Source organism: Lineus longissimus, chromosome 11 (assembly GCF_910592395.1).
Source record: "Lineus longissimus chromosome 11, tnLinLong1.2, whole genome shotgun sequence".
NCBI classification, from domain to species: Eukaryota; Metazoa; Nemertea; class Pilidiophora; order Heteronemertea; family Lineidae; genus Lineus; species Lineus longissimus.
The window spans coordinates 14,153,647-14,177,909 of record NC_088318.1 but is presented as its reverse complement, the minus strand read 5'-3'; the positions used below and the strand labels follow the sequence as shown (position 1 = coordinate 14,177,909).

Sequence of the window (24,263 nt, the reverse complement as noted above, 5' to 3'; positions counted from 1 at the left end):
TTTTGTGCTCATTTGCTGATTCTGAGAAACTTTCCCATGTGAGGGTTATGGATGAATCGACACCTACATGTGCTGCCATAGATCAAACAATGAAAAATTCCATGAAATTTGAAATCAATTTTTTGAGCTAATTTGTCGATTCTCAGACGTTTCCAATATGAGGATAAAATAGCTAATGATGAATGATGACTCATTAACTACTGGTGATTAATGATCTGCAAATGATAGCTTAACCTTAAGATGGACAGTCATGTTCAATTTGAGACCTGTCACCTTGTCAGTGCCGCTGATGAGAGGCTAAACATCGCCGACACTGGTACCGTTTTCTTCAATATAAATGTAAAAATGATGGCTTAAGTTTGGAGTAAATCAGACTCGTTCTCTGTCCATTTATATCAACGTGGGAATTGGGCGATCGAGAAAGGTGACATATCGACCTGAAATGCGCGTTGATCGCCCTTGGGTTCGTTTATTTTGCGATGATAGAATGAAGCTTAACGTTGGATAAATCATACGCTATTTGGACGTTTTCGGATTAGAGTATGAATATGATGCCAACTGCAAAGTGCTAACCCACCAATCGCTAGCGTGCGGGCGCTATTATGGCTTCCGTGGGCATCTTGGGGCTTAGCCTTGTCATGAATCATACAGGAGGGTTACGCCGTTAATATAATGACCAATCACAGCGGCATCACGGGCAATTGAAAAAATATGAAATGACACCGGTAATGAAGAGTTGGTAGCCTTTTGTTGCAACAAATTGACATTGATATGAAAGGTTAATTTCCAATATCAGCCGAGATCATGAAGGAGATTTGAAAGCTTGCCGAACATCCCTGACTGTCTTAAACATATCAAGTCAATTTTCTCCCTATTACTTATTCAGAGGGTTTTAATCCAAAAATATGGCGATGTGTTTGTACGGTTTGACGGCGCGTGGTTGGCCGCTGAGATGAGGAGATTTTGCGACAATTGTTCTCCGTCCACGGGGAGGAAAAAAGACCATCCGAGACATAACTGGTAGATATTTTGCGCAGAAATGCGCTGGGAACTCATCTCAAAGGAGCGTATCATTTCAACGGTATTGTTTTGCAATTCATGCGGGGAATCAGCGCGCGGGAAAAAAGATAGTTTTGGTCTTCGTGTTATTGATGGTCAGATTGGGGCTGCTGTTTCGATTCATTATTGATGGCGTATAATTTCCTTCTGATATGGTTTCTGTAACGGCGAGATGGGGAAACCGTGCGGTAGTTTTTCGATAGCGGGAGAGATAACAAAGGAATGGTTGTGGATGGAAAGCGACACAGCATTCCTTTACCTTTGGCCTCGGCATACTGGAGGGTATAGCCAGTGGTCTCCGCTGTCCATTGGATCTTTGAAGGAAGTTGGTCAAGTTCATGCACTCATTTACTTATCCCCTTCTACAATGGCCGGGGCAACGGTTAGCCCAGACCCAACCCTCCCAGCTCCCGGAGCTTCTTGTACCAAATCGTAATGCACTGAACCTCTTATCCGTCCTAATGAGATGAGTAATTAAAATCTCAAAGATAACGAACCTGATCAAAATTCCATGGATACATCCCAGGAATGTTGTTGGTATTTCCGATAAAATTGAATGCCTTTATTGAATTATTGCACGTGCCTATTTCAGCTCCAGGGCTAATCAGCATGGGGATAATGAGGTTATGGAAATGGTGCCGAAATGACAGTCTACTTTTGTCAGTCAATCTCAGGTCAACTTGATCTCAGTTATGTGTACATTTCCTTTGGTATGAGTATCAAAATGTACGTTGCATTAGTTCTACTTGAGTTGAACAGACTTTAAAATGTTTTTCCATATAAATTGAATGAAAAGATGAGTGTATTTCAGAACTTATCGTATTACGAATTTCATCCTGGTTAGCTTCCACCAGAGTGCATTGGTACAGACGCTATAAAAGTATGAGATGGGAATTTTGATTGGTCGAGGGTAAACTCATCAGGGAGTGTAATTAACCCGAGATATTATATCGGTGATTCTGAGATTGTAATATGGACCCAACGTTGTAAATCTGTATGAAAGGTCGCAAGGTGCTAATTTAATTAGCGAAAGTCATAACGTGAATACTTGATTAGCGACAGTGACAGCTTCATGTCCACCTTTGTTAATTGAGTCGCTCGTTAAGCGGCTCATCTTCAGGGTCAAAATGATAAGGGTAATTAAGGGGTCTTATTTATTGACATGGTGATGCATCAGCAAATCATAAGAAGGTGGTTCATTTCTCAGTGTGTTCAGGGATGGAGTCAGACAAAATGTGCACATTTCTCATTCGAACTTTGGGTGCGGACTTTGGACATGATCCCACATAGTTGAGCACAAGTCAAGGTTATCTTGTCTGCGTCAATATTTCTGAATCTCAAGTGAACTGTTTATTCATTTTGCCCCATTGATTGGATGAATAAGCCGCCATCTTTTCCATGAATCAACAATCGCGAACTAGCACCACCGCTGTGCCAAGAATAAAGTGCACTGCAGCATGGAGATAATTTTGATGAAAATATTCCAAAATTGACATTGACGCAGTGCGCGTAAAAGAATCGAGGAAATTTTCACACTTGATAAGAACGACCTCTGGGGAGTAATTCCAGACCAAAATGATCTACGATTTCTCCGCATTGCTGAGGCACGTTAATTAATACACTCGAGTCTGCCACGATATAACTCTAGATATTTCCATTGGCTATAGCCTCGTTATTAATTTTCCTACTCCGGTGGGACGGGCAATCGCGAGCGACCATCTTGCCACAAATGCGCTAAAGACAATAAAAAGTCAAATTGATTCTGCGCGGAATTAAAACTGATGAACCTCACCATCCGCTCCGATCAATTAATGGAGGGAGATATTCGCCCCTGTAAAAATAATTGGACTCATCTGAGTTCGGCGTTTTAATCAGTAGACTTGGCTAAACCCTCACTTCTGATGATAAATGTAATTCTTTTTGATTTACGGAAAATAAATTTGGTAGTTTCGGCGCGCACGATATATCAGACGACTGACATGATGGAGTGGTATTGAATTCGGCGGAAACCGAGGCGTTTAGTTTTAGTTTAGACAACAATTTAGAGCAAAAAGACAGTAAATCTGATGGAGGTTAATCTCAGTTGGAGACCAATCCTCTTACCTCGGTAGTTGGTGCAAAAAACGTCAAAGGATTGTTTCAACTATTGATTGGGGAATAATATGCAATGGTCATTCCGCTGCTGGGCATCCTGTGAGAAACAAGACCATCATAATCAAGAGGCCATTTCCAACCAGGCAGTCTTCTCATGACAAATGAAAAGACCTTTTCAGAAATAAACAAGGATCACAGCGTTTTTCAGTATCTTGGGGCAACCACAAATATTGAGAAACCAGCATGCAGGCCTCAAATTTCGAAAAGTTTTAGGGGACCTTTTTAGAGCCATTTTGGCCTGGGGTGTTGAAAAGTGTTAAAGAAGAGCTGAGAGACAAGTGAGAAGACCCTTTTTCGAGGCCCCAACTGCTATGGCAATGCTGGCCTTGGTAAAATTTTTGCCCAGAACTTGTTGTAAAAACCGATAGAGAATCCCGCCACTTTTAAAGTGTTTCTCTTTCTTTAACTTTCGGTTGCGTCCCTGATGTAGTGAAATGAAAAATCGTTTGCAAATGGTGAAATGTACATGCAATGCACTATAGTTCAGGTCTTCATGGGGTGAAACGAATTCGGAGATAATGAATGCGTTCTCTGATGAGGAACAACAAAAGTGACTGACTGTGAAAGAGTTGTACGAATAAGTTTCATTATTAATTCTGAACCGCGGGGAGAACATCGCCGCCAAGGAAGCCATCTTTAACTCGCCATTCGTCTGCGGGGAGACGTAACGGCACCACGTTATAAATTATCGTTATGCCTGTCACCGATTCTCAAATGAAAATAAATGACTTTATCAGGTAAACTGTTGGCTGACACCTTGTTCGTTTATAGTAATAGATTTGAGTTATTATATTCATCAACTGGGTTTACATGGTGAAGATGAAAATGGATTGAATTTATCATGACTGCTGCCGCCAAAATAAGGCACTGTGCATTATACCACAAGTAAGCAAGGTGTATATAATTTCAAATTCAGGCTGTCGTCATAATCTTGTTTTTTTTGTCTCGTCTTTGCAGAAACTCTGATTGTTGGAATATAGGACCATATTTCAAGGTAAGAGACATTATTAGGAAAAAAAGATATCCTCCTTTGAGATGAAAAATATCCCTCTTTAATAGCCTATGCATGACTCTGAATGTAAAGGCTAGCCAAGTAATGTCTCGCCAAATAACCTCTAATTTTAAAATTCCGTTTTCTTGACCAATTTCAGTTGTCTAGCCACAACTCTCCAAATCTACTGCTAACCATTGATGTCCTCAAACTCCTGTTAGTGAATAGCACTTAGCCAACCCTTGCCTTGGAGAGTGGGAACATTCTGTGATGTGAACTGGCCAGGTGGTGGTCAGGAATGTCCTATAGTTGCATGCAGACTCCACTCATGGGGAAGACACACTGCTATCATATTTGCTAATCAAGTGCCATGGTATTGAAGGAAGCCTGTAGCGTAGTCAAATTTTGTCAATTTTCAAGTGTGCCCCCTCCATTTTATTTCAATCACACAGATGGCAGAATATATATATATCGGTGAACAGCAATGATGAAAGTCATATTCAAATGTATCTACACAGTTGAAAATTCTGAAATACAATTTCAAATTTCAGTGTCAAATTTTGTCAATTTTCCTAGTGTGCCCCCTCCATTTTATTCCAATCACACAGATTGCAGAATATATATATATCGGTGAACAGCAATGCTGAAATTCATATTCAAATGTATTTACACAGTTGAAAATTCTGAAATACAATTTCAAATTTCAGTGTAAAATTTTGTCAATTTTCCTAGTGTGCCCCCTCCATTTTATTCCAATCACACAGATTGCAGAATATATATATATATCGGTGAACAGCAATGCTGAAATTCATATTCAAATGTATCTACACAGTTGAAAAATCTGAAATACAATTTCAAATTTCAAATTTTTTAAACGAACGGCACATGCCTTTAAGGTTCCATTAAATCTTTGTCGTCTTCTAAGGGATTAAAATTTGAAATAAAATCCGCTAATTATGGATCGATACATCTCAAATTCGTGCAACCACTTCAGGTCCATTACGCCATGGTCGGCCTATTCCGCGTGATTAAGAAGATGAGCCAAGTGTGACAATGCGAGATTAGATGATTCGGCTTCAGATTCTGTATCTGGTGACATGGTGTTTTTGCCCCTCGGGCATTGTGCCACCAGGGATATGGTTTTTCTGAATGTCATTTTTGAGAAGAGAACCTTCCTATTGCCCCACCCCGATTTAAAAAAGCACCCAAGCATGTGACCCTAGCAACAATTCATATCGATTTCATCAAAATGAATAAAATTGAATCAAACAAAACCGTCAGCGCGATAACTCGCGTATTCATCCAAATGGATCGCGTTCGCCTGGCGGCAGATCAAAACACGTTTTTATCTGTCGTTATTTATCAAACACATCGTAACAAGACCATGATGCAATTTCACAATGTTCGACGAAGCCAGCATGCGTACTGATCATTTTAATACGGAATAATTAAAGATTAGCGCGGCGGAGAATATCTGTCACTTGTGTCAGAAGGAATGGCATCAGTTCTTAAATCTATTTGAGCGTGTTCGATCATAGGGTGAAAAATTCTATTGGTATTCTTGGAGTCTTCATGGACCAATGACAGAGTGGGGTAATGCTGGTGCTGTAACCTGCCAGGAGAAATATTAGGGCGTGTATAGACTGGTGTCGACCCTAACGTGAAGACTACAATCTTCTGTAAGCCAACTAGTACAGCAGAATATGAGAGGAATCCCTGTTAAGAAAATAAGATAAAGCCTTTTGTCAGCTGCATCGATCTGTCATATTAGACGTAATCCAAAAATTATCATAAAGATGAGAAAACATTATGCATAGGGCCGTTAATAAATTAAGCAATTAGTGATACAACTTTTGCCTTAATCCTATAATCGGTGTGATCTTATTGGATCATCCTAGGATATGTAGGCTAATTACTAGCTCTGCATGAAAAATGTGTTTTCGAGTTTGCTTGTTTGGTTCGTAAATGTGGGAAGGGGGGTACGTTTTCTTACATCTCGTTATAGAAGAGTCGTTATAGGAGAGTCGTTATAGAAGAGTCGTTATAGAAGAGTCGTTACAGAAGAGTCGTTACAGAAGAGTCGTTACAGAAGAGTCGTTACAGAAGAGTCGTTACAGAAGAGTCGTTACAGAAGAGTCGTTATAGAAGAGTCGTTATAGAAGAGTCGTTATAGAAGAGTCGTTACAGGAGAGTCGTTACAGAAGAGTCAGTACAGAAGAGGCGTTACAGAAGAGTCGTTACAGAAGAGTCGTTATAGGAGAGTCCAGAAGAGTCGGTACAGAAGAGTCGTTACAGAAGAGTCGTTATAGAAGAGTCGTTATAGAGAGGTGTCCGCTATTGAAGCACTGTACTTCCTTTATGAAAGTGTTCCTTTACGAATCAAGATTATTCTCAAAATTTGACATTTTACAGTACACCGCTACGTCAATAACCAACCTCCTGGTGAAAAATTCAATCATTGCGAGATGAATGTGCAGGTGATGAATTAGTTGTTTCATTTCACAAACAGTAAAGAAAATCAATAGACACAAGACAGGCTGTGACACGAGTTAGACATGATCTAGCGACAGAATCGGTGCGTCTTTGCCCTCAGTTGCGCTCACCCCCCCTCGATCTCCCTTGGTCGTAGGCCACAGAAAACTTGGCTTGAAAAATATTGGTTTTCAGGCAGCTTTGGTCCCTTTTGAGACAAAAAGTGGCTTATGCCTTCCCAGAGAGCGTGAACCCAGGTGATCTATACTTCGATTGACTCTTGGGTGAAACCAATTGATATAAAAGCCTGAAATAATAGCGCGACATCCAAATATTTAGGACAGTTTTGTTAGAGACAGGTGCTGGATTAATCTCAGTCGAAAATTTTATTCATTAATTCGACAAATTCTGTTCCTTTCGTGGATCGATACCCCAGGGCAGATGAGTTGATGAAGCACACTTTCGTTGCCACGGTTTTGTTACAGTGTTTGGTACATTGCATGGTACAGTAGAACCTCCTATCAAAAATAATGCGGTAAAATTTGAAAAACGCTCAGAAATTTTGTCATCCTCCAAAGTGGAAATTACCAAGATTTTTTTCCTAGAACTTTGCAGATTTGAAAAATAAATGGGCACAGAAAGTCTGTGGTTACGTAATCCTGGTAAAGGAAGGGGCGTCTGAGCGTTATACTAGAACCCTTACACCACAGTGCCCCCTATTGGCTCCAGACATCAAGTCATCTGCTTCTCAGTACACATGTATATGACCGTGTCTTAAGCTCCACGGGCCACAAACTCTTCTTTCTGATTTGATAACTCGTCACCATCAGAATTTATCATAGCCATAACGCATGTCGATCTCTTAAGAGCTAATATAATAGCGTAGCATGCTATGGCAATATTGCCGTGCACTTTCTCCCCGGCCTCTCATCACCCGTTGAACTGATAACATGAGCTAGTCAGCTTCAATCATCACAGGCTACAGCGATAGGAGCATTATGCCGTCTCATAACGATAATAAGTTATTATAGCAATAGCGTGCAATGACCCTTTAAGATCTTACGATATCACATCCATAATGCATTGCGTCGTAGCCGTCAATCTTATAAACGTCGTGATGATAGTCGCAGAAATAATATTTACATGGTCCCATTGACCCGTGAGTGGCGATTACCATACAAAATAGTTCCTGACATAATGCGTATTAATTCACAGGTTAATACGCCGAGTAGTCCTTTAGCTGACGATATAATATCAAATAAATAACGAGTTATTGTGAGTAATAAGTGTACACGTCATTCTGAACGCAATAATGTGACAAGGCGTTGTAAAATCTCATATATTTGTCGCCAAATTGCCCATTAGGTGGCGTTTTATCATCGTATGATTTATCACGGAGAAGATTTCATTTATTTTTCATCATAACGGAATCTTGGGTATTGACGGGGCTCGGCGGGGTTCTGCCGTTTGCTGACAACGCGCGTAAATGTCTCACTTGGCGATATCGTTATGAAGATTTACCAAGGGGGGCACAGGCCGTCTGGGGTCGATCGATTTGCAATTGACACAAGGAATCGGATCGCGATCCCTGTAGGATAATATGGCTATTAAAATCTATAAGTTTGCGAGGAGATTGGACGAATAACGCGGGATTATTTGATATCGGAGGACGATAGGATGATCGGATGACAAAGTTTACCGCATCTGTCTTGTTTGTTTGGGGCTTCGCGGCAATCCCCTGGATCAAATCCTAAACTATCCAATAATTGCGCAGCGAGTAATAATGATGCTCAGCTAACACATGATAGTACCGTGATTAGGAAAATCATAATTCGCGATCGGAATGCCTATATTTGACGATTACAGTACAGATTAGGACAGCTGCAAACTTGAAGCGTGTTATTAAGAATATTCAATAACATGTTTTCTGTGAAAATGTCAAGGTTTAGACAGGTGCGTGAAAGAACCGATAATCTTTGATTTGAATATAATAAGGGGATATTTGATTGGTCGATAAAAATCGTAAATTATTCAACGGGGGCTTTGAGTTGCAGCGAATGTTTTGATAGGTGATATTATTGGGGAATATCGGAATTGAATCTTGACCTATGATGGTGATAGGTGTGAAACCAGTGACATGCTATCTTTTTATCTTGTCCTCGTACGCGGTGAGTGGCGCGGGGCATCTTTATAACGTGTTAAAAGTTGGCATAGGGTAATGACGTGACAGGATGATAAGATAAGTTCCTTGCCTCTCCCTAAAATGGTGTTTATTTTAACGTCAAAGCTTTTAGAGCAGGTTTGACTACTTTGAAGAGGGGATTTTGGCTCCATGTAAATCTATATGGTTTGGCAGTTAAAGTGTTCAAGAAATAGAGCAGGTTTGACTACTTTGAAGAGGGGATTTTGGCTCCATGTAAATCTATATGGTTTGGCAGTTAAAGTGTTCAAGAAATATAAGATTCAAACTTGCAACTTCCAGAATTTGAATCTCTTCCTCTTAGTGCTACCAAGTCATCTACCCCCATAACCGTAGTTTCTTAAAGGGTCTCCTCTCGACGGCTACAATAATTCATAACGCTTATGAGCGATATTCCCGCCGGGCATCGTCAGCGATTAATGCGTCAATATAAAATATCAATATCTTAAAGGGCCGGCAAATTGTGTGGCTGTAATATCATAAGAAGATGACGAGTTGCGGGAACGTCGAGGACGTAAGATGATAGTTTGTCATGATGATTGGACTGAAAGTGTCTTTATAGCATTCCGCGAAGTTACTATTTATAGCTCACAAGGTCATTTGCATAAGATATTGATGACGTTTTAGTCACGTGACAGTCGGACATCGACACTTATTTCTACGCATTTGAGCTTATTTCAAAGTCAATTATCTTTGACCCTGCATTGTTTTTAGTATGAATGATACCATAGAGTCAGAGAGAGAAGTATTCAGAACAATTATGTAGTATTTCCAACACTCGGACATGTGCCAGATTGAATCTAACTGCCCTAGTTAGAAAGCCTGAATCCATTACGAAACCGCATGTTTGTCCGACATTGCCTGTAATTCAGCGATGGGGAAATAGAGGGCAGCAGCTGCAGTGACGTCATCTTCGCGGACTGCTATTGGAGAGGTGTAACTTGTAGTTGGCTCTCTCCCTGTTGAAATAGACAGGGGATTTCAGGTCAAAGTAAAAAACTGAGTTGAGAGTTGAGCGTCGAGACATTATGAGCTGGTATTACACCTGACATATATTCTGTTCAACAGCATAACAAAACTGCAGGTAGACTGGACCTTCCTTCCAAATTCCAATAGTTTGCTCCAAAAGTGGCCAATAGTCGAAAGGGGTTAAATCTCCACTACTCTCGTCGGCCTCTCATTTTGTATATCTGGCGATTATTCAAAACCAAACGACCGTCGTCTGCTCGTGACTTTCCTGATCAAGACGCACAATGAATATTATGGGATGCATAAAACAATTGCCAATTGCCTCCTTCAACACATTTTCATAGCATATGGCCCAGCGAACCAAAATAATAATTGTCGAATAGATTACAACGGGTGCCATTTTATAAATTCTCCCGGTGACTCTGTACTCGGATAAGCGCACAATGGTGATTTATAGCTTTGGGTTGTGCTAAAATTCCAAAATTAAACTTGGCGTATGCCGCTGCAAGTGGAATCTCCGGGTCATTTTTCACCGTCTGATTGCCCAGGGAGGATTTTCGCGATTCATTTTCGACACTAGATTATGCGGTTTTATCAAGTATTTAACTCGCTAGAGGACCATGGGTATGATATTTCCGGCGGCATGCCGGGTGACGAATGTCAACGGGGTGCGTGTTATCATAACGTTAGGTTTAATGCGGCCATTTAGAGCAGTTTACCCATGATTAGACTTATCTCATGGCTTATGCGTTGACATTTGTTATTTATCATTTTCAGCTATTCATGGTCTTGGGTCGGCTATCGTAACATCAAAGGGGCTGGCAAAGCAGTATTTTGTGTTTTGAGTCGTTTAAGGAATTGTGTCAATTATCGTTCTCTCTACTTTATAGCAAGCAGCCCTTGTGCATTGTAGAAAACCCTCGGGACTGAAAAGTGCTGTCCTTAATAGAGAAGTGTCCTGATTAGAGAGGTCAAATTGAATGGAAACAACGTACTTGGGACGAAAACTAGTGTCCTTAATTGAGAGGGTGTCCTTAGCAGAGGGTGTCCCTTAGCGGAGGTGTCCGCTAAGGGAGGTTCTACTGTACTTTAGTCTGTCCATCTCTCAACCTAAATGAACCCTACCCAACAGAAAAAAACACCCCTTCGACCATGCTTAACCCCATCACCAACATCATACGCCTACCCCGCACAACTCATTACACCATTGACATCTCCTTGATTAGGGCGCATCTTAGAAATTCCCGCTTGTCAAAAACGTTCGCCTCGAAACCATAAAAGCGAGGAAGTGATTTGGTTTTTGTGACAATGACTTGACATTACCTAGTGAAAAATTTGTCGCAATAATACGACGTGAGGCTTCTGTGGATGGGTTACTGATACTGTAAACACAGCTATTCTCTGGTTAGTTTTGTAAGTCTGAATACTTCATAAGACATTGTCCATATAAATAATGTGTTTCATAATACTAGCAATGTTAGGAAGGGGAGGGGGCCCGCGGGCAAAGTAGAACTGTGACAGTATATCACAAACAAAAACTTGATAATTAGCCAAGAATCATATGCCCCCGGGCGTGGACACTGCCCAGAATGTAACCTGGTATGACCATGCATAGTGCTCATTATAAAATGATCCTGCACATCATAACATTGATTCCTCAGCGGTTGAAATGCGACTCGGATATAAAAACGTGGACATTAATGTGACACCAACAATCTGAATCAAAAGATAACTCAATTATCCGGTTATATTTGCTTTGTTTTTGAATGATTTGGTTTTTAATGAGGGGGGTAATCGGATATTTGAATATAAAGTTCGATCCGAATCCAATAGTTCGTTAGGAGTTGCTCAGATTGTCACATGGTTTCAGATCACAGCTCTTTTATGACAGTACAACCCAGGGTTTGGGATTTCAACTTTCATCAGATGTTTCTGTCTACAAATTATGCGATCACACAATGAGCTACAAAGTTGAATCGTTTTTAATTGATGGTAATTTATTAGTTTGATGCCAATTTATTGCCCTGATGTGAGTTATTTGCAAAATGTAGACAACTTGTTCCAATAAAAGTTGAAAAATGAACCTTTATGTGGAAAACAGTTAAAAAGTCATTACGGGCCAATACCACTGATGATTGGAAAAGTGCGAGTGGCGGTATCAAGGAATTCCACGACTTATATCTACCCAAATAACATCATCATCATCAATCATCCCCGCATTCGATAAACCCAAAACAAACAATTTAATCAGGAGTATAAATGTTGAACGTGTTTTCGGCGACTTTTGCGAATAATTTGTCGAGACGTCATTCTCTTTGTTCGGATGTGAAATATTACAGAGCATTGCACTTTATGTGCTAAACCCTTTTGACCTCAAAATCGTCCTTATTTGGGGCGATAAATGCGTACAATCTATTCTTAGAAGTGAGTAATCACACATTTTTCGTGGCGTAATATGTATCCCTAGATCAGTGACATTCAGCAGCGACCCGAGTTAAGAGGTAGTTGGAAAGCTGTAAGATTTGAGCCTGAAATCACCTGGTTATCAATCAGGCCAGTTCCACTACACCACCACGCTCCCTACAAACCCTGACCCCAGAAACATCGCAATTACTCCTTTTCTATTTCCCGTTATATCCAATTTTGCGTTCTGTTCGGTTAATAAGAATCCGAGCGGTAATCATTTCTGCTTGGATGACACTTGGAGCAAGCCGGCCAGATGTCAATGCGCGAAATTCCATTTCAAGTTTAAATTAACCTTGCTATGATTTCCATTAGGCGCCGTTTCTCGCTCAGATCAGCGTGATCCTATGATGACCCGCGCTGACAAATATCATATTGAATGGTAATTAAGTAGCTTTGAAGACGCTGGCAAATTGAATCGTCTTCGTTGAAGCGCGTTTTCTTCTTGACCCGGTATTTGCCGAGATTTGAGCTAATAATTATTTCGTATCTAGTTACATTTTCGAGGGGTCTCTCGACGATGTTTAGAGTGCTCCAACTTCTCTTAAGAGCTTCCAGTGTGTAAACTTTAAACAACTCGATGTCATTTGTCAGCGCCACTCGCTATACAAGTTGTGAAAATACACAAATTAGATATTGGGTGTCGGCTGTGATTTCATGTCACACTCACGATTTAGCGGTGCAATTTTCTGTAAATATTCACTACCAGGGTAGGACATGGTAAATTTATAATGAGTTGATAATTAGCACCTCGTCAACACTGATTAGTTTGATGGTTGGTACCATTGTTTGTAAAACGCTTCTCAAACGGGCGATTTTTATCTTCGCGACCTGCAACACAGCCATGGAGGAATTTGTTGCATGGGAACTAGGGACAGAAGCATGCGAAACTGAATAATGTTGTCGTCTTTGAGACATACTGGATTACCACTTGGGCTTTTATCAATCTTCTTTTCATTTTGTAAAAGTACATCTTGCATCTTCCTCGAACAGATGTCAAAATGGTCCGTTCCTCTTAGCCATCTGTACGAAAATAAGTCACGAATTCATCATCAAATGTATTTCATTTTGCAATTCCGTTTCTTTTCATTCGAGATCCCCGTAATAAATGAACGTCTTCTCGTCAAGGAGATTTATCAGATGGGGCCATCGTTAATTTATCGGATGTCAACTATGTATAATCTTGGGGAAAATGCCACGTATTTGTACATGGTTTAATTCGGCGAAGTGTCACGAATGATGATGATGAACGACACATCGTAATGATAAAATAATCATACACTCGGCGAGTACTTTCTTGACGCGGGTGACGTTAGGGGATATTCGAATCATGGGAAAGCGATGATGAGATCTTGGGCTTGTCAGGCCAGGCTGGCCGTTGATATGAGGAGGGGAGAATGAAACGTTATGAAACTTTTTTACAAATTTGGGCCCAGTTGTCCAAAACAAGGAATTGAATAAGAAAAAAGTCTTCTCTACATCAGAATTTCTTGCCAATCTGACATCACGAGCAAAATGATGAATCGGTACGCTGTAATAACGCTGCCATGTCCGTAAGCTTATTGCATGTCAAAATCACTCGTGATCTTATTGGAAGATGCATTTTTTGCCTTGTGTGTAATAATGCTGCTTTGACATGAGGAATGGAATATTTATTGCTAAGATTAAGCGGGCAGTAGATAGTATTTCTCCCGGGCGCGTGGATAATGCTCTTTATGACGATAGGATGGGCCAGGTTAGCGCATAATCATTTCAAGATTGAGTTTGCTATGGTCATGATTGTCTGGGGCATTGTCCAAAAAAAGTCACTGGTCACTGGTTCCTCAAGGTTCTAATAGGCCACAATATGTTTCCTTTTCTGGGGGGGATGAAGGGGGATATTCTGTAAGCCAATTTCAGGGGCAGAAACTCTGGGACAATACCTATAAAGGGTGCGTTTTGAATGCTTCCTCCAAACCGAACCATGAGAGGGGTCCATTACCCCCTGGCCCTTTGCTGTCTCCTAAACAGCCGGGTTAATCCATCGAGATGAGACGTTCAATGTGTGAACATGTGTTGACCGAACGGAGCCATACATTTATGAATGCATCACTCAAACGACGTCCGTCTGGGGAGTGTCAAGTTTGCAAGAACCCCCATGGGATTGGACCCTACTAAGCCCGATCTATGTATTTTGAGTGGCGGGTCAGAGCGGCGAAAGTAGCATCACTCTAAACACGACCCCGCTAATGGACTTTAGAGCCGCCTAACTTTCCACATTGTGACAACACATTAATAAGTAATAAATTTTTGCACTGGCGACTCCGATGAGGCTAAGTCTCCGATGATGACACGAGATCTGGTCTAAGAATCGTCAATTCGCTCGCACCTGAACTATGACCAGGCTAATGGATGAATAATTACCCGCGACCTGTCCAGCGTCATGTGATCAGATTTCGCATCGCCGCATTCATATTTCTCGTTCCGTTGCCCGAGATTTTGCCTCGACTGCTCACTTGGGAAGCGACGGCCATGTGACACCTTCGATCTGCGTCCATCATCATTGAGACATTAATGCATTTTGACACCTCTGCTCGAGGCGGTACAATAGTCTCGCGATTCCGCTAGATAACTTGTCTCAATTGGCATCAGTTAACTCATTCTGGCATTGAGTTCATTGCAGATGGGTTTAACAACACTTAAAGGTGAGCTGGCCTGAATAAAAGTTTCAATGGCCATCAGAACGTCATAGTTCCTAAATGGTACCATAATCCGTTGTGGGGAAATTTCTCTCCTGCATTCCAAACACATAATCAGTTCTAACATGCCTGAGCTAGCCAAAACTATTGCCTAAAGTAAAGGCAGAATGCCTCTCAATCCTAGATAAATCATGACCACACTGCATATTCATCAGCCCTTGATTTGACTTCCACAAGATGAGTTCGCCAACTTTTCAAGATTAGGCCATTCCCTTATTGTATATAATTTCTCCGTTTGCTAATGTGCCATTCATCATGTGGCTCAGGAAGAAGACCAGGGAAATCCCGACGAAAATCTTCCAATTTTGTGAAAGGAAATAGATGGTGTTAGAAAAATATTCTGGCGGTGTGATATAATCCGTCGTCTGTGACCAAAATCTGGCCACGGGAAAGTTCTCCCATTGCCACATGAAAATTACTAGATAGAAAAATCTTTGACTAGAATTGGTGTCACTGAATTTGCTAGAAGAGCAGGTGTATCTTTATTTGTTTATGAACAGTCGCATGAAGGAATTGTGCAGGAAAGTGTAAGACTAGTTTTAGACAGGATTCTGTGCCGTCCTAGGATGACCGCAACAATACTGCTTCATACAGAAAACAGACAGGTTACTCAGGTGACGTTAGCTTGAGATTGAAATCATTGCCATCTTGTCAAGCTGAGCAAATACTCGAGTATCATTTAATGCTTTGTACTTTTAGTGACGCATTGAGTTTTTCGCACAAAGTTTGATTGAGAAGAAAATTAGTTCATCTGGTTAAGTGCTAGCATTTCTTATTCATATACGAATGTGACCGCAGTCTATTTGCATTGGGCGGATCTTGCGTTGCCAACTCTGTATCATACGGAGATGCGTCGATTCCCCTCCATAATGAATTGCTACATGGCTTTACAATATCTTTCTCATTACTTATCTCGTGCTTTTGTTCGACCAGATTTCGGATGGGCAGGGTGATGTGGTCCAATCCGGTGCAGCCTCATAATTCGTTGACGTGGTCAGCCATTAGCTGCGGTCATATTTTACTGTGCTGTTTTGTTCTGTGTCCGGCTCCGGGAATCTTCTTTTGACACATTTTATACCATCTCATGAGGCTGTTTGGAGTCTGATTATAGAGGGAGCGGCCTGTCTACATTCATGCTTTCACTTTTTAAAGATGGCCGTTATGGCAGCCATCTTGAATTTAGTTCTGCTCAAAGGTACCACACTATTCCTTGAATGATTGATTCAATTTATGATTATTACACAAATCAGATCACCATTATTATGCTTATAGATACCAACAAATGTTTATGCTTATTTTTTGGAGTTTCTTCAAATTCACCAGAGATTTTGTTGCTGTAAAGAAGTTGAGAAATTCAATTTGTCAGATTTTTCGACATAAAAGCATTACCACAGATAATTCTAGATCTGCCAATAAAATATACCAATTGAAAAATCTTAGCGTTCATTTCAAACTTAATTTTCCCCGTTTCTAGGACCTTCATTTAATTTCTATCAAATTATCCGAAATTGTTAAATTCGAACTTTATCATTCAGATAGCGCTACATGTCGAGAATACCAAACCAGTTTATAAGAATTGAATTATGGGTAAAATCTGGCGATGAGCACAGATTCGTGCCTGCAGAGTGACAATTGTAATTTGGGTCTGTTCCAAGGTTGGAAGACTCCGATGTCATGTGTGTATTTTAAACAAAAAAAATTTGAAATGTGCAGTAAATTTTTTCACTGGAAATGTAAGAAGGCCAAATTATTTGCATTTAAAATTTGAAATTTGAACTTGAATTTGAGATTGTGACATTCTTATTTTCATGATATGCTTTTACGCCATTCTCCTTTTTGTGTTCTCTCACTCTTGGAGGTATATTAGTCAGGGCCTGTCACCGTCGTCACCACATCACCAACAAGGGCACCCCGCGTACATCCTGACTTAAATAAATTCCCGCCAATGAGTTTCAATAAACTCATCAGTTTAATACTGAGCCAGCGAAATGATGAGCGCAGAGATAAGTAAGTCACATAATATCCATTATCGTTGATGGCAAGATCCGACGGCCTCGCGTCAACTTTTGTAACAATAACACCTCGTAAATGAAGATTTAATACCGCGGAATAACGCCAGGAAGTAGTTGTGTGAAGTCTACCTTGGTCTGGGTTAGGCATGACACTCTTAACCAAGTTAATTTTTTAGTAGTGGAGCAGTTCTGACAGAAAATAAAAGACTGAAAACTTAAATTTATCTTTGGGGGCCTTCTCAATTATACTGTTAATCGTATAAAAAGAAATCTGTTTCCCTGAGGGGGTGGGAGGGATGCCATGTTTTAGAGTCAGAATTTTTTTCAACAAATCATGGCCGGACCTCTTTAATAACAGACTTTCTAGTAGGCATTCTCATCAAATCTAGGTTCGCTGTCTTAGAGATTCTAAACAAAATCACATTTCAAATGGAGTCACCCCAACTCTTAAATATGCAGATTAGATTACTTCAAAATGAGTTGAAATTTGCACATCTTTGCCACGACGGACTGACGCAAACGAAGCGTTCCGTCTTCTGCATATATGGTAATATTCTTAATTGCGATTGGATGAAATTGTCGTCGGCGCCCGTCGAAAACTCACTCGTATTATTCATCGAAATTTCACTTCTGTCATCTCTAATTGGTTAAACAAAGTAACTAAATCGCTTCATTTTCGTCATGTTTCTCTAATGCTAATATCAAGAAGGTAATCCAAAACTGTCACATCCAGATTTGGTTTTCGCCGATGAGTAATTTAGAGATGAAAGAATCCGCCGTCGCAGATAGTATTTTTAATCAGGCAATATACGCCGGTGATTTGTATGAAAATTGGTTCCTATAAGAATCTTTTTCCATCTCCAGCAACAGGATATGAAGTTGTCAGTTCGCCGAAAGGATTGACTATTTGTGGCGCTGGGGGCTGCGTCTTACGCATACTGATGATCTCATCACCGCTCGTTCAATTCTTCATAAAGCCGCCTAATCAAATAGCGTACTTTCTATCGCAGATACAAGTATTAATTTATATTCAAATTAGGCACCAGGTAAACAGACAGAAAATCACTTCTTCGATATGACCGGCTCAATGGGGATGAATTCCCAAAAGTCTTACAGGGTAGGAGAAGGGGAGATTCGGGGCACCTTTTGGATTGACAGAGGTGTTTTGCCCCCCTTCCCCTCCATGCATGCCTAGACCCTAATTACACCCATGTAGTGTGAAGACATGTGCATCAATCTATGCAGCCATCTTGAACTGTCACAGTTTTGATCATTTGAAATTTGGATAGGATGGAACGACGACCACCCAAGGGGACTTATTGACACTTTCAGCCCTGTATGGACAGGCTTCAAAATTTGTTTCAAAAGAGTACAACAGTGTCTGCTAAAAAGAGAGAGTGATCACAGAAGAAGGCATGCAAGCCGGCCATCAGACTCCTCAAAATGACCACCAACGATGACATATGGACACTTTAGCCTCTTCCCTGCCGTTCAAGTGAAGCGTAGATGACCTACGACACCCGAGACCGCCTCGGAAACCTTGGGCAATCATTAAGATTGGAAGACAATGGAACGATGAACGATGACTCAATCCCTAGGACGCCGCATTGTTTATGCGCTCATCATTTAGTCGTGGTCAACTGCGTCCAAATGATGGAGGTTCCCTTGCCTAAGTGTTATGTCCCTGACTGCTGGATGGAGTTTGTTGTCTTGATAAAAGTGACCGAGTATCTCCAAAGCTTAGGTGCATGACACAACCTCTCAGAGCAGAGTCCAGTCTGAACAAGTGTAAAAATCCACCACTGACATGAGCTATACCTGGCCTTGGGGTGCGGTTGGGGTGCAAACAACCTCTCCTTTCAGAAATAACTGCCAGAAATAACATTTTCACAATTTTTTTTCTGGCAGATTCTTCAAAGCTTAGGTGCATGACACAACCTCTCAGAGCAGAGTTCAGTCTGAACAAGTGTAAAAATCCACCACTGACATGAGCTATACCTGGCCATGGGGTGCACTTGGGGTGCAAACAACCTCTCCTTCCAGAAATAACTGCCAGAAATAACATTTTCACAATTTTTTTTCTGGTAGATTCTCCAAAGCTTAGGTGCATGACACAACCTCTCAGAGCAGAGTCCAATCTGAACAAGTGTAAAAATCCACCACTGACATGAGCTATACCTGGCCTTGGGGTGCAGTTAGGGTGCGGTTGGGGTGCAAACAACCTCTCCTTCCAGAAATAACTGCCAGAAATAACATTTTCACAATTTTTTTTCGGGCAGATTCTCCAAAGCTTAGGTGCATGACACAACCTCTCAGAGCAGAGTCGAATCTGAACCAAGTGTAAAAATCTACCACTGACATGAGCTATACCTGGCCATGGGGTGCGGTTGGGGTGCAAACAACCTCTCCTTTCAGAAATAACTGCCAGAAATAACATTTTCACAATTTTTTTTCTGACAGATTCTCCAAAGCTGAGGTGCATGACACAACCTCTCAGAGCAGAGTCCAGTCTGAACAAGTGTAAAAATCCACCGCTGACATGAGCTATACCTGGCCTTGGGGTGCACTTGGGGTGCAAACAACCTCTCCTTCCAGAAATAACTGCCAGAAATAACATTTTCACAATTTTTTTTCTGGCAGATTCTCCGAAGCTTAGGCGCATGACACAACCTCTCAGAGCAGAGTCCAATCTGAACAAGTGTAAAAATCCACCACTGACATGAGCTATACCTGGCCTTGGGGTGCAGTTAGGGTGCGGTTGGGGTGCAAACAACCTCTCCTTCCAGAAATAACTGCCAGAAATAACATTTTCACAATTTTTTTTCTGGCAGATTCTCCAAAGCTTAGGTGCATGACACAACCTCTCAGAGCAGAGTCGAATCTGAACCAAGTGTAAAAATCCACCACTGACATGAGCTAAAACTGGCCTTGGGGTGCAGTTAGGGTGCGGTTGGGGTGCAAACAACCTCTCCTTTCAGAAATAACTGCCAGAAATAAAATTTTCACGATTTTTTTCTTGCAGATTCTCCAAAGCTTAGGTGCATGACACAAACTCTCAGAGAAGAGTCCAATCTGAACAAGTGTAAAAATCCATCACTAACATAAGCTATACCTGGCCTTGGGGTGCACTTGGGGTGCACTTGGGGTGCAAACAACCTCTCCTTTCAGAAATAACTGCCAGAAATAAAATTTTCACAATTTTTTTCTCTGGCAGATTGCAAAATTTCCCTTAGTTTTTCCCCATCAAGAAGATATTTTTCGCAATTTCCTTTCAAATCGAGGTTATTTGAAATTTACAATGTAAAAGTCATACTTAAACTAATATGTAAATGGCATGGCGAACGTTGGCCTTATCTCTGCTCCACGCCAAGGGGTTAACGATATTTCATCTAATTAAACATTGGCGTCACATTCTAAATAACACTCCTTGACCAGCGACACCTCTGTACCCTCCTTCTCGGCTCATTAAGACTGACCATCTCCGCGAGTGATAATTTCTAAATCCCACGACGCGGCGCTAATACCGTTTGACACTCGGCTCAACCGTATGATGTATGAGTTGACCCTTTAATACCATATAATATGGCCATAATCACTTCGATCTCTGTTATTATATCGGGTGACAACTTGAGCCCAAATGGATTCGCGCTAATGGCCGAAAAGAAACATTTGTCTCTGAAGTAGTTTGAGACTCGAACAAGTCAATTATCGTTGTCAGGTCATGGGAGCAAGCTGGGGGATTAGCCCTCTGAAAAATTAATGTGGGATTTGGGTCAAAAGAATTGCCCGTTGCTTTTGTGGATTTCAGGGATTTTCCTTGTTCGAGAGGCAAAATTCTATACTGTGAACCCGGAATTAGTTGCGTGCCTCTTACTTTTGTGTTCATGAATATTTACTTTGCGCTGTCACCCCTATTGACATCTGTGTTTAGCTCAATCTGACCTGCTTGGGTCCTGCCTATAGGGGCTCCCTTTAAACTCCTTTCCCAGGATTTGAAAAGTTCACATCTTTCTTTAGACTTTGCTGATAGAAATTGATCTTATTCTGAAAGATTCCTCTTTCTGTCTTTGCAGGGAATAGAAATGGACGCCTCGTGGTCATGGCCGTTCGAAGATGAGCTCGATGAGAGTGAGTTGTGAATGTTGTCTTGGTTTCTACTAGAGAAATAGAAACTTCCATGAAATTTTGTAGTCTATTTAAATCCCAACCCTTGAGGGTTAATGTATATGTTGATTGATCAAACAAAGTCATGCTTATCCATTATTGTTCAAACTCTTGTTTTATGCTTGATTACCTGACATCACAGAAAGCGCAAACCATGGGTCAAAGACCGACAGATAACTCATTAACTTTTGATAATTCAATTACGCCACTTAAGTGGTAATGAAACTATGTTAGAAATTTTGTAATAATTGTTAAATGGACGTAAAGGTTTTGTCATCGTTTCGATGGAATTGCTTTAATTTTTGATTCACTTAACAAACTTGAGTGAACATGTGTCTTTGGGTCAAAGTCGTTCCGATAACTGTTCAAGTTTCAGTAAAGTGATTTTGTCCTTTAGATTTATTAGCGGTTCTGTTTGAGGTGTTGCGTTCCAAGTCCGCCTTGGAATTTCTCGAAACTATTTTGATAGTTTAAATAAGTTTCAAGTCTGAACAAACATGTACATTATATGTAGCTAATCAAAGCTTTTCAACGGCCTTGGTCATATTATGGTGAGAAACTTGTGTATAAATTGTATATTGTGTACACATATTTTGTGAGTAGCTTTTACATAATGTTTTGTAAAGTGAACTATTTTTTGTCAACTTTTTAATAAAAATTGAAAAATATTTGTAATTGCTGTTTTACATGATTTAGCTAAGGACTCTTGATTCAAGTACTGCAGAACCTCCCTTTGTGGACATCTCTCTATTAAGGTCACCCTCTCTATTAAGGACAGCACTAGTCAGTCCCGAGGGTGTCCTTAATAGAGAGGTTCTACTGTACCAATCAATGACTCTTTGTGTCTACACACATGACAGGATTCACTCACGATGGGCCGTTTCTTATAAAAGGGTTCCAAGTAACATTCTAGTCTCCCTTCAATTCAAGTCGTCTTTGGAGAGCCTGATGGGGTGTTTCTTACAAAAGGTTTTCTGTAAGTATGTAATATTCAAGTAGCGTCTAAAGTATGTATCACGTCAAGCCCGACGGTCCCCCTCACTGGGCAGTTTCTTTTCAAGGGTGGTCGTAGATGTTAGCCATGCGTTCCGCTCCCCAGCCAGCGTTATGTCTCAACGATATGCATAAACATGCTTTTCTCTGCTTGATCTCTTCAATGTGATATGTATCTATGATAGAAGGCTGTTCCGTTAATGGGCTGCAACCCCTTTGGGTGTCCTTGTTGGCATAATTGGTTACCACTTATAGCGCCACCTACACAGAAAGTCTAGAACAATGTAATAGCGCAGGCTATTATAATATAAACAATTTCCGAGATGATTCCCATTCAAAATGAATGTTCTCTTGTAATATTATTCACAAAGATAACTTTTCCTCCCGACGAGCGGTGAAATTCCGGGGAGACATCGAGATATGCAGATGTCTGTCTATCATCTCCGGCCTCCAAATATGATATGTATCATTATTGGCGGTTCTAGTCTGATATGAATAGTGGTGGATGTGTCTTGGACACCAGACTTGGGTACACTGGTGGTGGCTGAGTTTTAATCAGATTTAAAAAACCTAGCCTTGTCGCAGATCCCAGATGAATTGTAAACAAGAAAGTCACCCTTTTCAAGCTGGACCTGCAGTCATGCACCAGATGACTATATTTACTGTGTCAACAGGTTTACGCTGGCTGAAAGGCCTATTTTATAATAATAATAATATAATAATGAGTCTTTTATATAGCGCAATTCCGTGACACTATAGTTCTCGCTCAAAGCGCTTTGGGATATCATATTATTACCCCGGTCTCCACAGAAATCAATCAGGGGTTTCAAGGAGCAACCAGAAGGTGCTCACTTGAACTCGACCAGTAGGGGAACTAAGCAGTGACTCGGCCGGGGGTCGAACCCACGACCTCCTGATCATGAGGCCGACTCTCTTCCACTGCGCTACCGCTGCCCCTATATTTATCTGTATTAGGTCTTTGTAGAAAAGATGACCTCTCAACTGGCTTAAACCTGTCGACAGAGCATATAATCAAAGATATAATGAGTGATATTTTGGACAGAAGCTAGAAGTAAAGATTTTAACAAGATTGCCTATAAGATTTCGAAAAATGTGATTGATAAAAAATACTTTCACAAATATTCGATGATGCTGCTATCATCACTGCTGCATCATTTACAACAACAGAACATCAAATTCCTTTCGTTAATTTACGTTCTTTGATCTCGTCGTGCCTATATAGCTTATCGACCGATTTATCCATTTACAAATTCACAAAATCACCGCAAAGTGCGTTCCATGCGCGGAGCAAAAAGAAACGCATCAAGTTTTGATAGAGAGTGCACATTAAAGAAATCATGGCAGCAAAAAAAGTCGTGTTGGATCCGAAGCGTAACGTATGTGAGTGATTGAAAAATCTGCAACTCTTTTAATTCTTTTTCTTCTTTTTATCGTGTGAGCCTTGAAAATTCAATTTTAACAACATCCATGCGAGTAGAGTGGTAGTCTTTGCTTACTCGGGGAGAAATCCATTACGATTTAACGAGAATGGGTTGTCGCGAAACGCCGCGATTGGCAGGCTCGAATGTCGGGAATATCATTTCTAATAAGTGGTTTTTCTCTAAAGATCGAAATCAGTGTTGTCTTGGAACAGATGGCTGTTTGCATAGAGGATCAATCTGCTTGGGGAATCTCTCACTGGGAATTGCAGGCTGCAGTGATGTGTCTTAGTTTCGGGGCCATCACTTTGAGACAATTGTTGTTGGAGGGCGGAGGGCCGGAGAAGCAGCCAGCGCCATACCCGTCCGTGGTTAGAGGACTTGAGTATGGGGCTCATGAAGTGGCCGAGCCAGAGGCGAGAGACGCTTTGATAGGGCACGTCACAACCAGATGGACCTGCGAGTGCTCAGCCAAAGGACCTTGAAACGATTGGTGAAGGAGGAGACCCGGAGCCGTGAGCCAGGGCCACTTGTCCTCTGCAGTGAGAACTGAAAGGTGACCTGCTCACCGGCAATGGCACGCAGCTCATTGCTCTTCATGTCATTCCA

The 24,263-nt window shown here is 41.0% G+C and overlaps 1 protein-coding gene across 3 annotated transcripts in view; it reads left to right on the top strand.

The window, feature by feature from the left end:
• LOC135496329 (uncharacterized) overlaps window positions 1–21,859 on the top strand; it is a 40,862-nt gene extending 19,003 nt beyond the window's left edge. For 2 of the 3 annotated variants that reach the window (XM_064785593.1, XM_064785592.1), the window contains exon 8: window positions 21,132–21,859. In XM_064785593.1, coding sequence (XP_064641663.1) covers window positions 21,132–21,197 — 66 coding nt within the window. In that variant the 3' untranslated portion in view covers window positions 21,198–21,859. Of the gene's footprint in view, window positions 1–4,170; window positions 4,208–21,131 lie in introns of all 3 variants that reach the window. The other variant, XR_010448645.1, reaches the window with a different exon arrangement.
• The last annotated feature ends 2,404 nt before the right edge of the window (window positions 21,860–24,263 follow it).